A 12,915-nucleotide genomic window follows, 5' to 3' on the forward strand; every position below is an offset into this window, starting at 1 on the left:
CAGTAAACACACAAGAATAGTGTAACGCTGGTGAGTTCAGGCTGTCAAGAGTCTACATTGCTCTCTGCAGAGTTTAATTTTGAACGTGATAGTGTAAGCTTCATCTCACAATTATCAGGCATTTTTCATTGGTGGCCACCAGACGCACAGTAGTAATAGAATTTTAAAAAGCTGACTTTTCAGCAGTGCTCTACTATAAATCAAAGCCACAAAATAAGACAGCCTGCAAAGTATTATCAGTGGGCAACACAGAAGCAACAGTGTGCTCTGAAATATTACATGAAATGCTATTTGCAGGAATTAATTCAGACTATGACTTCTGTGAACAGCGAAGGTCGCAACAAATGTCAAAACCATATATAATTCCCCCAACTCTGCAGTTCAAAAATTGCAGTCAGATACACGAGTATGCTTTGCCCTGGATCAACGGCAATGACTATCTACACCCGTAGCAACACTACCTGATAGTAAAGGCTTTGGGAAACTAGCACTGAGTTGTAGGGGCTGATTCTAGGCAATGTTGAACAAGTCTATGATTAGTAAAAAGAAACAGAAACTAAACAGAGTAGTAACCTCAGCTAAAGACAAGAGGGAAGCTGCCCTGTCTGCACAAATACTTCCCTCTAATATTGATGTTGGCCTTATTTACTAAAGACTAATGTGATCAATCATTCAATATTTTTCAATTTTACCCCTTAAGTGAGTTTGCCTTACTGTAGTCTTGCAGTTGCAGTACAATTAACTTTACTGGGTGGCACAGGAAAAAACAGTCAATGTTTTTCACAGAGAGCAGGCAGGCGATATGGCAGCAACAAGGACTACGACTCTTGAAATTACTGACAAATATAGAGCACTAGTTGATGCCACTGGTAGCCAAATCCTCATATGGAATCTACGCCCGAATTCAGTTATGAGAAAGTCGGGTTGCAGGTTTCATTTCCTTCAATCTTGGGCTTCTCATCCCAAGCTTCCCTCTTTGTTTTCATTTCTTGATCAACCACATCTAGGCTGAATGTCTGTCAGCAGTCATATTTCTCTCCGGTGGAGTGGTTAAGTGGAACACACAACAAAAAGACTGATTACATCATATAGTCAGTAGAGACAGGCCTATGCTAGTTAAGGAGGGTGGGTTACATATTATTTTAAAATTTAAATCCAGTTTTCAGCCGTTACGCTAATCCACTTAAGGCTTGGAGTCCTCCAATTTTTCTTCACTGCTTTCTTCTACAACAGAAGGCGCCGTCATATAAAGTCTCCCTTTATCTGCCTCTTCTCTAGTATTTCCCTCCCCAGTATATATTCTAGCCTTGATAGGATAAACCAATGCAGAGTTAAAACTTAATTTATACACCTATACTTGTTATATCCACTAGGTGTAAAATATGACTTCAAATTATATGAAATGGGTAAAAAAGCTAAACTAAAATTAACAAATGAAACCATTTCATTTAGTATCTCAAGTGTAAGAGAGCAGGAGTTTAAAACTTCAATGCCAAAACCTAAGTCTTACTGCTAGAACAGAATACATGAAAAAGTAATTTATCAACCTGTTACGAAATTCTGTGGTAACCTGCTTCCAAGTTCAGTGTATTTTCTTGAAGGAGCTGTAAAACACAAGGTATTTTTCATAATCTGGATTGGTTTATTTGTATGCATTCAGGTGGGATATTCAATTAACACATTCAGTCTAAAGGACTATTTTGCCCACAATAAACTTCTTACATCCTAATATATAATATTCAGTACTGTAAAACATTTTGGACAAGGATAGATTTTTATCCAACTAACCTCCTAGTAAAATTATATAGAAATCACTGAATCTGAATCTATCTTGTCATAAAGTTCTGCAGAAGATTTTAACAATACACTTCCTTTCCCCTGTGTTTCACTGATATAACTGCAGAGAAAATTGAATTCTAACATGTAGACTTTATTAGGGATACAGCACTAGCATTTTTAACTATGGGTATTCTCATCCCTCCTCACGACTTAGGCAGATGCATCCAATTAATGATGAATCATTCTACATAAATTTCCTGTTTAGAACATACTGGCAATACCAGCATAACAACCTACAGAGCTCAAAATGGGGAAGAGAAACTCACTTGGTCACACATCATCACCATTTTTGCTTACAGACCCCAAAAAGGTGTTTTTTAAGTGGGGGGGCGTGGGTGTCCCAGGAAAGAAATTGTTCACTTCAGATTCCTAGATGAACCATAACCACGCTATTTTGAAGAAACTACACTATTGTATGCAGAGAGAGATGTGTATGCTACACATTGTGTACAACTAGAGATCACTACTAGAATTAAGGAAAATTTGATTTATTGTGATCCTAAGCAGTACTCAGCATATTTGTGCTAAAATCATGTGTGAAGGAAATTGAGGATATTTTGATCACTAAGCACCAGGACGTTTAAGAGCAGCCGTTAAGGTGCTGAAAAAGATAAGAATGAACTAGACAAACAACCTGGTTCTGTTTATCCACGCTGTATCTTCAGAATAACTGAAGGAAAGTGCCTCCCAGTGTCAAAGTAAAATGAAGTCAGAAGAATATCTGCCTGTATCCTCAAATGCAAATTCTGGTCAAGTTCTACTTGCTTAAGTAGGGAATCCATTCTCATTCTACCTTTCTACGTCTCATTCTACCTTTCTACTCATTCTACGTTGTTGATTAATTTTTGCCTTCCCTGAAGAAGGGTTTTTTTTTTTCCTCTTTCAGGAATTTTCGTATCTTCTGCAGGAGCCTATTGCCCACATACTGCTGGATCAAGCTATAATGTCCTAGTTTCTGATCCCTCCTAGGGAGGCCTGTGGAGCTCCAAACTCTGAAAGTTCATAGACGTTTCAAAGGTGCTTCTGTTATTCCTCAAATGGTCTCCTCTGGAAGCTCTGTAGTTAAAAAGACTAACACCATGAAGGAAACTGATCACAGGTAACCTGCTCTTTCTTTTTTTTTAAATAATGATTGATAGAAGGGAACAACTTTTTCATACATTCAGATATGAACTTTACATTTCAGTGGTCATATCTGAAGTTTGTTTTGTTTTTTTTTTTAAAAACAGGAATATTTTTGGTGCCATAGACGTGAAAAAGGTTCCCTATAAAGGGTAACAAAATCCAATATGCCATTAAATATCGTATTTTATTTTAAAACAACTGATGATCTCACAAAGATTTTTGAAAAAGAGGTTGGTATATAGTTCCATTTCTCTCATCTTGAAAATTACTGAACTATCTATCCTCTGAATAGCCTCGTATGAACTTCCACAGCATGTGGCCACTGTTTAAATACCACACTGGAAGTATTTCAGTTCCCTTTAATTTGCATCCCTTTTCATGTATTTTGACTTCAGCTTTCAGAGTTAGAATGCAGTGACAGGAATCTTATACACATTTTTAACGGTATGCAAGAGTACAGCCCTACTTGATTTGTGAGAATGGAAAAATCTATGAGCAGCAAAGACTACTTTTTTGGCTATCGCCTTCTTCCTGGTCTTAGGGGGTAATTTGCTGTACAAGCTCATTGTTCGCAATCAGGCACTGTAAAGTGTACACTTAAATGAAACACTCTCCAGTGCAGGGGGCAAGTTGCTTTTCCTCCAGTCTGGCTCACTAATCATTAAGATTTTAAGGCTTTTAACCTTCAAGAGAGAAATTGCTTTGAATTTTATTATAAGCTTCTTCTCATTGACCATTTTGATTGCTGAGGTTTTAAAGGACACAACCAGAAACACTGCAGACCACATAATAAATAAAACCAACACAATAAAGGTAACTAGGTCTTTCAGAAGTTTGTAAGGACTCCAGGAGATGAGCGGTTGATTTCTTCAAGCTGAGCAGAGAAGCATGAAATGAACTTCAGCTTGCCACAAACTAGGGAGACATGTGAGAAAGAACATGTCCCATTTTAATATTACTTAATACTGGGATTGACAAGGCATTTTAACAGCAAAGAGGAAGATCCTGTAATGGAGGAAAGCCTCCAATCTAAAGTGATCTGGAGGCACCAATTATTTTAAGTGATGACAATTTGAGAGGTCTACACATACCAGGATGTAGTTTCTATTTTAAAGCACTATAAACAGTCTATTGTAACTGAGTGGAACAAAATTCCATTGATTCTTTAGAAAATAAACTTAAGAAAACTCGTAGAAAAAACAAGTAGAAAGCTTGCTACTAGCTCTAGTGATAAACTTATTAGTTTTCACTCTATGCAAAGGAAATGGAACAATATTAAGGTGAATGAATTTAGGTGTAGATCAAAAAAATGAAGGATTATGCTGCCAGGGAGTGAAGGATTATCATCACTTACCTCCCTCATCCAGAAGCTTCCCACTCAGGGGCTGGGATGTATCTGAAGAGTAACATGTAATGGAAATTTGTAGCATTAAATTAACTGCAGCTGATTGGAAGCACCTGATGGAGAAGAGGTGAGAATACCTGCTGTTTTAGAAGTGTGAATAGGATAATCCCCAAATCTGACTTTCTGGTCTTCTGCCCTGACATTAACTATTAAGGTTAAAATTTGTCTGAACACTGGAAAAAATACTATAATAGTCAGTTACAATAAACTACTGGAGAGTAGTTTTCCAGACCAGTAAAAAGAAAAAAGGCTCAAGTTATGGTTTTTAACTGAAACCATAGCCTCATGACACCAGTAGTCAAATAACCAGGCAATACACTTAGCATCAAAAGGAGATACAAGTTTTCATTGATCAGTACAGTGACACAGCCAAAAAACCCAAAACAAACCAAAGCACACCTATCATCTCCTCAGCAGACTATTTAAATACGTAAGTCAAGGCTACAGAAAACAAAATCTTACCTAGTAAGTGTGTACTCCCTGAGTCCTGAATGCAGGTTCATGGCGGAAAAAGTACCTATGCATCCACGCAATCGTTTATCTCGACCAATCTTCCATGTTACAAACAGTGGGCTGTTTTAGGGAAGAAAAAAAGACATGATCACAGAAGCAATATTGACAGTCAGTGTGAAATTTCAGTAACAGTGCCCTTCCATTTCGGGCAATGGGGGGCCAAAACTCTAAAATAACTGTATCTGAGCAGGCCATGGTATTTAGGAATGTCCTTTGCAATTCTTCTGACTGTTCTAGAAACGTTGCTTATGTGGTATAATAGAAAATAAGATTACTGGAATAGTTAATGGACAGAATGAAACTGCTTGGTAACAGATGATACGCTCAGTGTCCCTCACTGTTACCCATTAGCCTTCTCCTGTGAATGGGAAAAGCCTCACCTTCGACATCTGTACGTAAGGAAACCTTTCCAGGAGGGAAAAATACCCCTGTCATACTCGCCACCCCTCCACCAGAACACAAATACTTTGGTCCTTAACACCGCTAGCAAGAAACTACCAGAAATCCTTGGAAGACAAGAAAATCTAGGAACATTCTCCAAACTTAAAGAACTGCCTGAGGAAAGGATATTTTCTCCATTAAACCCAAGTTAATATTTAAGAATCTCAAAAATGACCAGGAGTGGAGCAAAATCTCTAGTAAGTTGAACGTGTCTCAATTATATGAGTGTGACAGTTATATGAGTGTGACAGTTACAAAGAAATACTTCTACTATCAAAGAACTTTGTACCAATCTATACACTAAGTCACCAAGAAACAGACAAACCATGCAACTTTTTGGGACCAAAGTTTTCCCTGCAGTTCTAGAGCACTGCATCAATACGCAAGCAACAGAAAACTACACAAACTTGAATTTCTCAAGGGAGTGCACGTGGCTGCTGGATACCCAGTCCTCTCAACTCTAACGAAGATTTCTAATCCCGAGATGAACAGGGATGTGTAGACAAGAAAAGCATATAAAATTTACTCTTTTTCCAGAAAGGAGACAAATCAAAGGGGATTACACAAACAAGAGTGCACTTTCCCTTACTGTTAGGCTTAAAAAAAATGATTTAAAAAAGGCATTTCAGTTAAACAACTTGACACAGAGTATTCGTGATGACAAATAGTTTCACATTTCTGTAGACCAAGCAACCCCACCCTGTGCCACGCAACTGTGGAGCACGTCCCTGTTAAATCCTGAAGTCTGGTGTTAATTTTTGTGGAAAGTCATAGGCCATTCAGGCATAAATACGTATCATTCTTGATATGAAGCCTACAGCCATGCTGCACTAAAGCTGACAGAAGCAAGGTGCGTCTCGGACATTTAGAGCACCTGCAACCACCACACACGCTCAAGGATGCGCAACTGATTTCTCTCCAAAGCTATTTGACCAGGCACTGCTCTTCAGCATTATACACACATACAAACCACCATGCTGAATTCATCTTGTTTTTCTTTATAGCCGTTTCCTACACAGCGCCCTTACTATACAGTCCATAGCCATTGCGATGAAGATCAAGAAGTCTAAGGTGAGGTAACCTACCTCAGGCTAGCATCTGAGAAGCAGGAGATGACAAAGCAAACGTAATAACCACATGTGCCTTTAAGGAGGAGAGCAGATCCAGAAGCATTGATTCAGCCAAAAATTCACAAAAAGTCAAGGTGGCTGCATCAAAAAAATCAGAATCTCCTTCTGTTACTACTATCAGCTGCAAATAATGAGCAGATTTACGACAGAGCACTGTAAGATTAACAACGCTACGCTGCAAGACAACCTTTGATAACTATGTCTTGTCCAATGCCGCATCTGAAGGATCAGTAAAAATATAATCTACAAGTTACTCTGTATTTTGTGAAACAGAACCTCCCTTTCTAGCTATGCTGAGATTCTTAAAATTTATTAAGGCTAAGAGCTTTATTATATGAGCAGATCAGTCACTGCACAATGTACCAGAGATGGATGTAACCGTACTGGGGGTATACACAGAGGTATGTGTGTGGGTTTGGACTCTCAAGGAATAGCCCATATTCCTTTTTTCCTTCCATCCCATTCACTTTGTCTGGTGTGGCACAAGATACTCATCATGTGATGGCAGAAAAGGATATGCCTCTCGGTCTCTACACCACCAATGCAGCAGCAACCATTCCTCTCATAACTTTCCAGAACTTGTTGTTATCGCCTGCTGGTAGAGCAACTTCCTCCTTATTTAAGCTGGACAAGTTCCCTTCTTTCAATGATGATGAACAGAAGCGGAAGCTGAAGTCATATCTTCCTTTTGGATTTCCTTTTATTTCTTCCCTGTGTGTCCCCCTCCCCCCACCCTTTTTTTTTTTTTTTTTTTTAAGTTGTTTGATAAAAACTGAAGAGCATAAAGCCAGAAGGGACTATTACCTAATATTTAGCAGAATGCAGGTTATTACACTATTCTCCATTCAGATAAACCAAGTGGCATTTTACTAGCATTTTCAAGAAAGGTATCCCAGTTCCCCTAAATGGTATCAACAAAATTATTAGATCGGAACGGCACTGGAGACGCTCTCCCTCCTTGCACAGAAACAAGCCTGAATAAGATTCAAATTGGACTTTAGGATTATTCTCTTGACCTTTATCTTTGGATTATGAGATTTATTAGCTGTAATACACTTAGTGGAGGGCTATAATTCAGCGAAACATATACGCATTTACTTTCTTGGCAAAACTGAATTCCTTCCAGGATGCATCATTACTGCTACTTTAAAAGGACAATAGAAGAAAACATCCAGAGACCATCACTGAATGTCAAATAGATTATTGAAACATTTGCTTATGCTTTGAAGGTCCTTGTCAATGAGTACCAACAGAAAAAGTAAAGGTTATATACATATATTTTTGTACTACTGGTAGTAGTAGTAGTATAAACATACTGTTCAGACTAAATTTAAACCTCTCTCCATTGGGTGAATGAACCACCACTGGTAGCTATACATCACAAAATCTGACTAAAGATATTTTTCCAACCTTTCAACTTCTGTATTCCCCCACACTTGCCTCCTTGTTCCCCAGGAGCCACTAAAGGTATCAGCATGTCTACGCAGAAGATATAAGCCTACTCAACAGAATTACTTTTCTTAATTACCATCACAGATGTCTTCAAAGTGTAATATGGACCAAAAGTTCACAGCAGTCAGTGACCCAAGAGGATTCTAACTCTTAAGATTCAAGAACTAAGGCTGAAAGGGACTTTAAGGGCTCCTGCTATCATAAGGAATAATTATATTATATAATTCTGTTCATAAATGATCCATTCTGCATCTTAAAAATTACTAGAAATAATGGGGACAAAACCCCCAAAAAAGAAAAATTAGAAGGTTGCCTCAAAACCTCAGTGAAGTTCAGAACCTCTGGAAACATTGTGATTTCCTGCTGAAATGTTTTCCCAGTCAGCTTGTACCTAGCTATTCTTGTGCCAACATTGTCCTTTAGTTTAAATAATTCTTTTCCCTTCCTGGTTATTATTCCCCGAAGTATTTATAGAAAGACTTCGTATGCCTCTTCAGACTTTGCTGAGCTAAATGGGTTGTGTTCATTCAGTTTCCTCTCAAAGGGGATCTTTCCATTCTGACCATCACAGCTCTTCTCTACACCTTTTTCCAGTTTAAATTCGCCTTCTTGAACATCAGTGTCTAGAACTGTACACAGAATTTCAGAGGAGGGTCTCGCACCTGCATTAACGCTGCCATCTCTGAACTAGAAACACTGACCGCTACATTTTAGGATTAATTCTCACAGCCTAATATAAAGTCCAAGTCTGCCATTCAAAACTTTATAGCATTTCTAGTCTTACACTAAACACAGACAATAGAAAACCTCCTCATAGAACCTAGACAAGCTATGCAGAGAAAAGAATTTGTTTCTTTCTAGTGATGTGCTTTTGCTTTTTATTGCCATCCTTGGTTTCAGCTGCTTGCCTATTTTCTCCAAGCCTGCAATGCTTTTCTTGTGTTTTAAAGCCAATAAGCCACAAATAAACTTGCCATCTAACATAACTGCAAATATGAGATCTGAGGCTAAGTGCCAAACTCCACAGGTATCGATGTCAAGAGCCACTAAGTAAATACATACATTTTCAACTTGGAAAAAAAAAAATTTCCTTATTTTCATCTGTTATCATCTGTTTTTCTTAGAACAAAAAGGAGAGGTTTTTTGGGCAACACATTGTTAGACCTAAAATGAAAATTTGCACCTCCAGGCACTTGAAAGAAAACAGAAGAGAACAACAGAAGAGAAAATCTTCAGTACAAAGCAGAAGAGGCAGCAGATGTGATGCTAGGAGTCCCTTTTATCCAATGATGTACAGCAAGGATATGCATTGAATGCTGGAGATCCGACTCCTTTTTGCCTAAAGAAGTTTGAACCCACATATCCCACAAGAGTGGGAGGGCATATTGGGATGGAGCTCGCTCACCTTTCTGGCTCTGGCTCCCTCTTGATCTAGTATGAAAGCTGGGGGCTTTTTGTTGTTGGTTGGTGTTTTTTTTAAAAAAAAAAAAAAATTCACCAACCCAGATGCTATGCTTCCCTAGGAGGGCTCTAACAATCAACTTCAAGTAGTTCTCCTACTCAATTTAGGGTGAAGCATCTTATTAAAAAGGAAAACAGCTCCGAGCTTGGGAGTGAGCCCTCTTGAACCAAGAGACTCAGAAATTTACTTATCTGATGAGTTATCCAGCTTCTGATCATGGTGCCAGGAACCTCCGGCATACCCTGCTGACAGTACTAACAACAAGGAGTGATGCAGAGCACCCCAAATACTCAGTAGCTGGAAGTTGGTGGAATATATTTCAAACTGTACAGAAGCAGAAGAAGGGACCAAATCCAGACCCTTAGAAGCATCTGTAAATATCTTAATCATTCTTCTTTCATAAGGGTCTGTATTTTGTGATTTTTTTTTGTTTGTTTGTGAGCCAGACTCTGAAAAAATATTTCCATCTAAAACTATTTACAGGTGCCACAGCAAATTCACAAGCGACCTGAAGACTATAAACTTTCCATCCAGCCATTTCAATAAATAGTAAAGTAGGCAAAGTCTTGCCCAGCTCTAATCTAAATAGCAGGCAACTGTTTCAGTTATTTGCTATAGAGGTTGTCAGGTACTACTCCATGAAAACCAGCTGATCATATATATTGTTCTTCCCTACTTTCAGCTGCAAAATGGAATTAAAGAGACAGTTGCAATACAGTAAGAGTTTAACTAATATTGCTTCCTTATATACAGTTGCTGTCATCAAAAGGGGCACACATACATAGTCTGTCTCCTTGACAGACTACTGAAATATATGCACGTATCCAACACCCTAAACACTGACCTTAAAGGCTAGCCAGAGAATGCGTGGCTGAAGCACAGGAGCGTGGGTCCCCCGATCAGAGTGCTGCCCCACGTGTCACTTCAGCTACTATTAACACTATTTTCATTAATGAAGACATTAGGACAGCCCTGTACTGTACTTGAGCATTAATCTGTTACAACTTCTGGAGAATAGGAGCACTTCACATGAAGGTCACAAGGTATAAACCCATATAAACATTGAAAGAAAGTATCAAAATAGTCTCCTATACACCATGCTTACCTGTGCCCTAAGCTTATTTCTTAATGTTTTACAATCAAAATCACCTAAACCAATTATTGACCTGCTTGCTATATGTTACTGAAAATATTTAGACTGAAAGCAAAAGTGTGCAAGCTATTTTAGTAATCAGTCAGCTATCCCAGTAACAGTCAGCATGCCAATAACTTACACTGACATCATGTAGAAAGCACTGTCAAAAATATCCTCATTTAATATAAAGCAGCACTGGATACAAGCTGCCTTTTATTTACCAGTACATGTAATAAAAAAGCGAAGGGATTCTTTAAGTTAGGATGTGGGGGAACAGGCAAGAAGCGCAAATACATTGGTCTTTTTCTGGTACCATCAGAAGCAGTATGAAAAGTTTCTCTTCCTTGTTACAGATAGGGAGGAAAAGAAAGGGGAGGAAGGTGGGAAGAATAGGGGAAAGGAAGGGTAACAGATCAAGAATATTTCTCTAGTTTTATAGAAGATGAGTGAGAACTTTTTGGCTACACTTGAAGACTTCCAAGTAATAAAAAAAACTTGTAGGACTTTGAAGTGAAAAGGACTAAACTTGATGACCTGAGAGGTAAAATGATATTTAGACATTTTAACTATAGATATTTAACCTACCATCTTTTATAACCAGAGAAGAGAAGAAAGTCTCTATAGCCCTCATGTTGCGTGACTGTAGGATCTGGGGCTGTAGGATCAGACACTCTGAAAAGTCAGCACGCTCATCCCTTTGTAAGACCAGAGCGCTTCCACTTCAGCTCCGAGGATTTCCAAGCTACAACACGCCCAGAAAGTACTCTAAACAAGCAAAGTTGCAATGGCAGTGTTTTCCTTTTTGTTTTACACAAGTGAACAAGCTACTGTTCCTAAATTCTAGAAATTTTAACATTTATATTTTTTAACATAAAGCTTACTCTACCTTATTTGGGATACACCTTCACATGCTGCTAAACCCTCACGTAATACTGTTTCAAACTAGAAGCATCTGGAGAAAGAGAGATTAAAGTTTATCATTAGAACAGTACGCTGCGATCCCTCGCACAAGCAATGCCAGCCTTACTCAATCACAGAAAGCAGCCTCCCTGCTAACCGATGCGCTCTAAACTTTGTTATACTCCAGGCTGTGGCATTTCCAGATGTCACAACTCAGTGAGCTAATTCACATTACTCAATGTAAGAGAATACAGCTTAGTAATGAAGGAGGCGGGAACATGTACGCTGATAGCTTTATCAAGGGCATCTGTACACATGCTCCAAGGCACAGGAGGGGGATAGATATGTTGAAAGTATCTAGTTTGTGATGAAAGGGGAAATTTGATGGATGGTATTATGCAGCTGGTCAACGACAACAACAAAATCTGGTGAGTGCCTTTCTGCAACAGTCATACAAGCAGACAACATGGTCCCAGGACATTTTAGCTTACCAGATATATTCTGGAAAAAATCCGGTAAGACACAAGAAAGTCAAGACAAGAGTTCATAAACCTCCGAAGGGGAACGAAGGGGAACAAGGGGGAATGCCCCCCCCCCCCAATTTATAAAGATGGAATTTGATAAATGTAGACAATTAATACGTAAGATTTTCTGGAAGACAAGAAAAGCAAAAAAAGGAAGAAAAAGTCAGTAGCTCCTCACAGGAAAGGAAATTTCCTCAAGGAAATGAGCACAGGTGCAAAAAAGATCAATCACAGTAACAGATCCACTTGGAGAAACTGGAAATAAATCAGGTTATTGAAAAGAAAGACAGAAAACCAGCAAAGCACAAGAAAGAGAGGCACAATGAAGACAATCAGTTTGCAACATGATATATGAATATTAATGAGTATAAAGGAAAAACAACTATCATTTGTGAGAAGAAAGAGAAAGACGAGGAAATTGTTGGCCAGCTACTTAACTCAGAGACTTAGGGGAACATCTGGCAACAGAAGATGCTAAGAAACCCAAACTGCAAAATGTTCAATTTAAAAAATCCTAATGGTAAGAAACACGAATGCTGGGACTGACTGCCTGGGAGGTCGTACAGCTGCCATCATCAGTGTATGCTCAAAGGCCTCCAAACCAGGCCAGCGTCAGGAATACTGTAAATATATTTAATTCCACCCTTTAACAAGAGATGAGACCAAATGGCTTCCTGATGTTTACTGCAGACTTGTTTTCTGATTCTGTATGATGCAATGTAGGAGAACAGAGGGACAATTCACACAGAAAACTATCTGTTAAATTGTGGGAGAGACAATCGTCATTACAAACCTCCAGGATGGGGGGGGGGGGGGGGGGGGGGGGATCTGAGAAAAAACACATTCATCTTACACTTCTGTATGGTTCCTTCTATGTAGCAGTATTAGAGATGTGAGTAGAGAAAGAGAGATCTGTAACATTAACCATATTCTAAAGATCAGGAAACATTCATTTATTTATTGCTTCGAAGAATGTAAGACTGAGTAGC

At 38.7% G+C, this 12,915-nt stretch overlaps 1 protein-coding gene across 4 annotated transcripts in view; it reads right to left on the reverse strand.

Moving 5' to 3' along the window:
- Window positions 1–12,915, reverse strand: part of AMMECR1 (AMMECR nuclear protein 1) — a 79,635-nt gene that overhangs the window by 38,109 nt on the left and 28,611 nt on the right. For all 4 annotated transcript variants that reach the window (XR_012777260.1, XM_075512835.1, XM_075512834.1 and 1 more), the window contains exon 2: window positions 4,832–4,942. Coding sequence is in view for 3 of the 4 variants with exons in the window: in XM_075512835.1 (XP_075368950.1) it covers window positions 4,832–4,942 (111 nt within the window). In the remaining variant the exon portion in view is untranslated. The remainder of the gene's footprint in view (window positions 1–4,831; window positions 4,943–12,915) is intronic.

Source organism: Mycteria americana, chromosome 10, assembly GCF_035582795.1.
Source record: "Mycteria americana isolate JAX WOST 10 ecotype Jacksonville Zoo and Gardens chromosome 10, USCA_MyAme_1.0, whole genome shotgun sequence".
Classification (NCBI taxonomy): Eukaryota; Metazoa; Chordata; class Aves; order Ciconiiformes; family Ciconiidae; genus Mycteria; species Mycteria americana.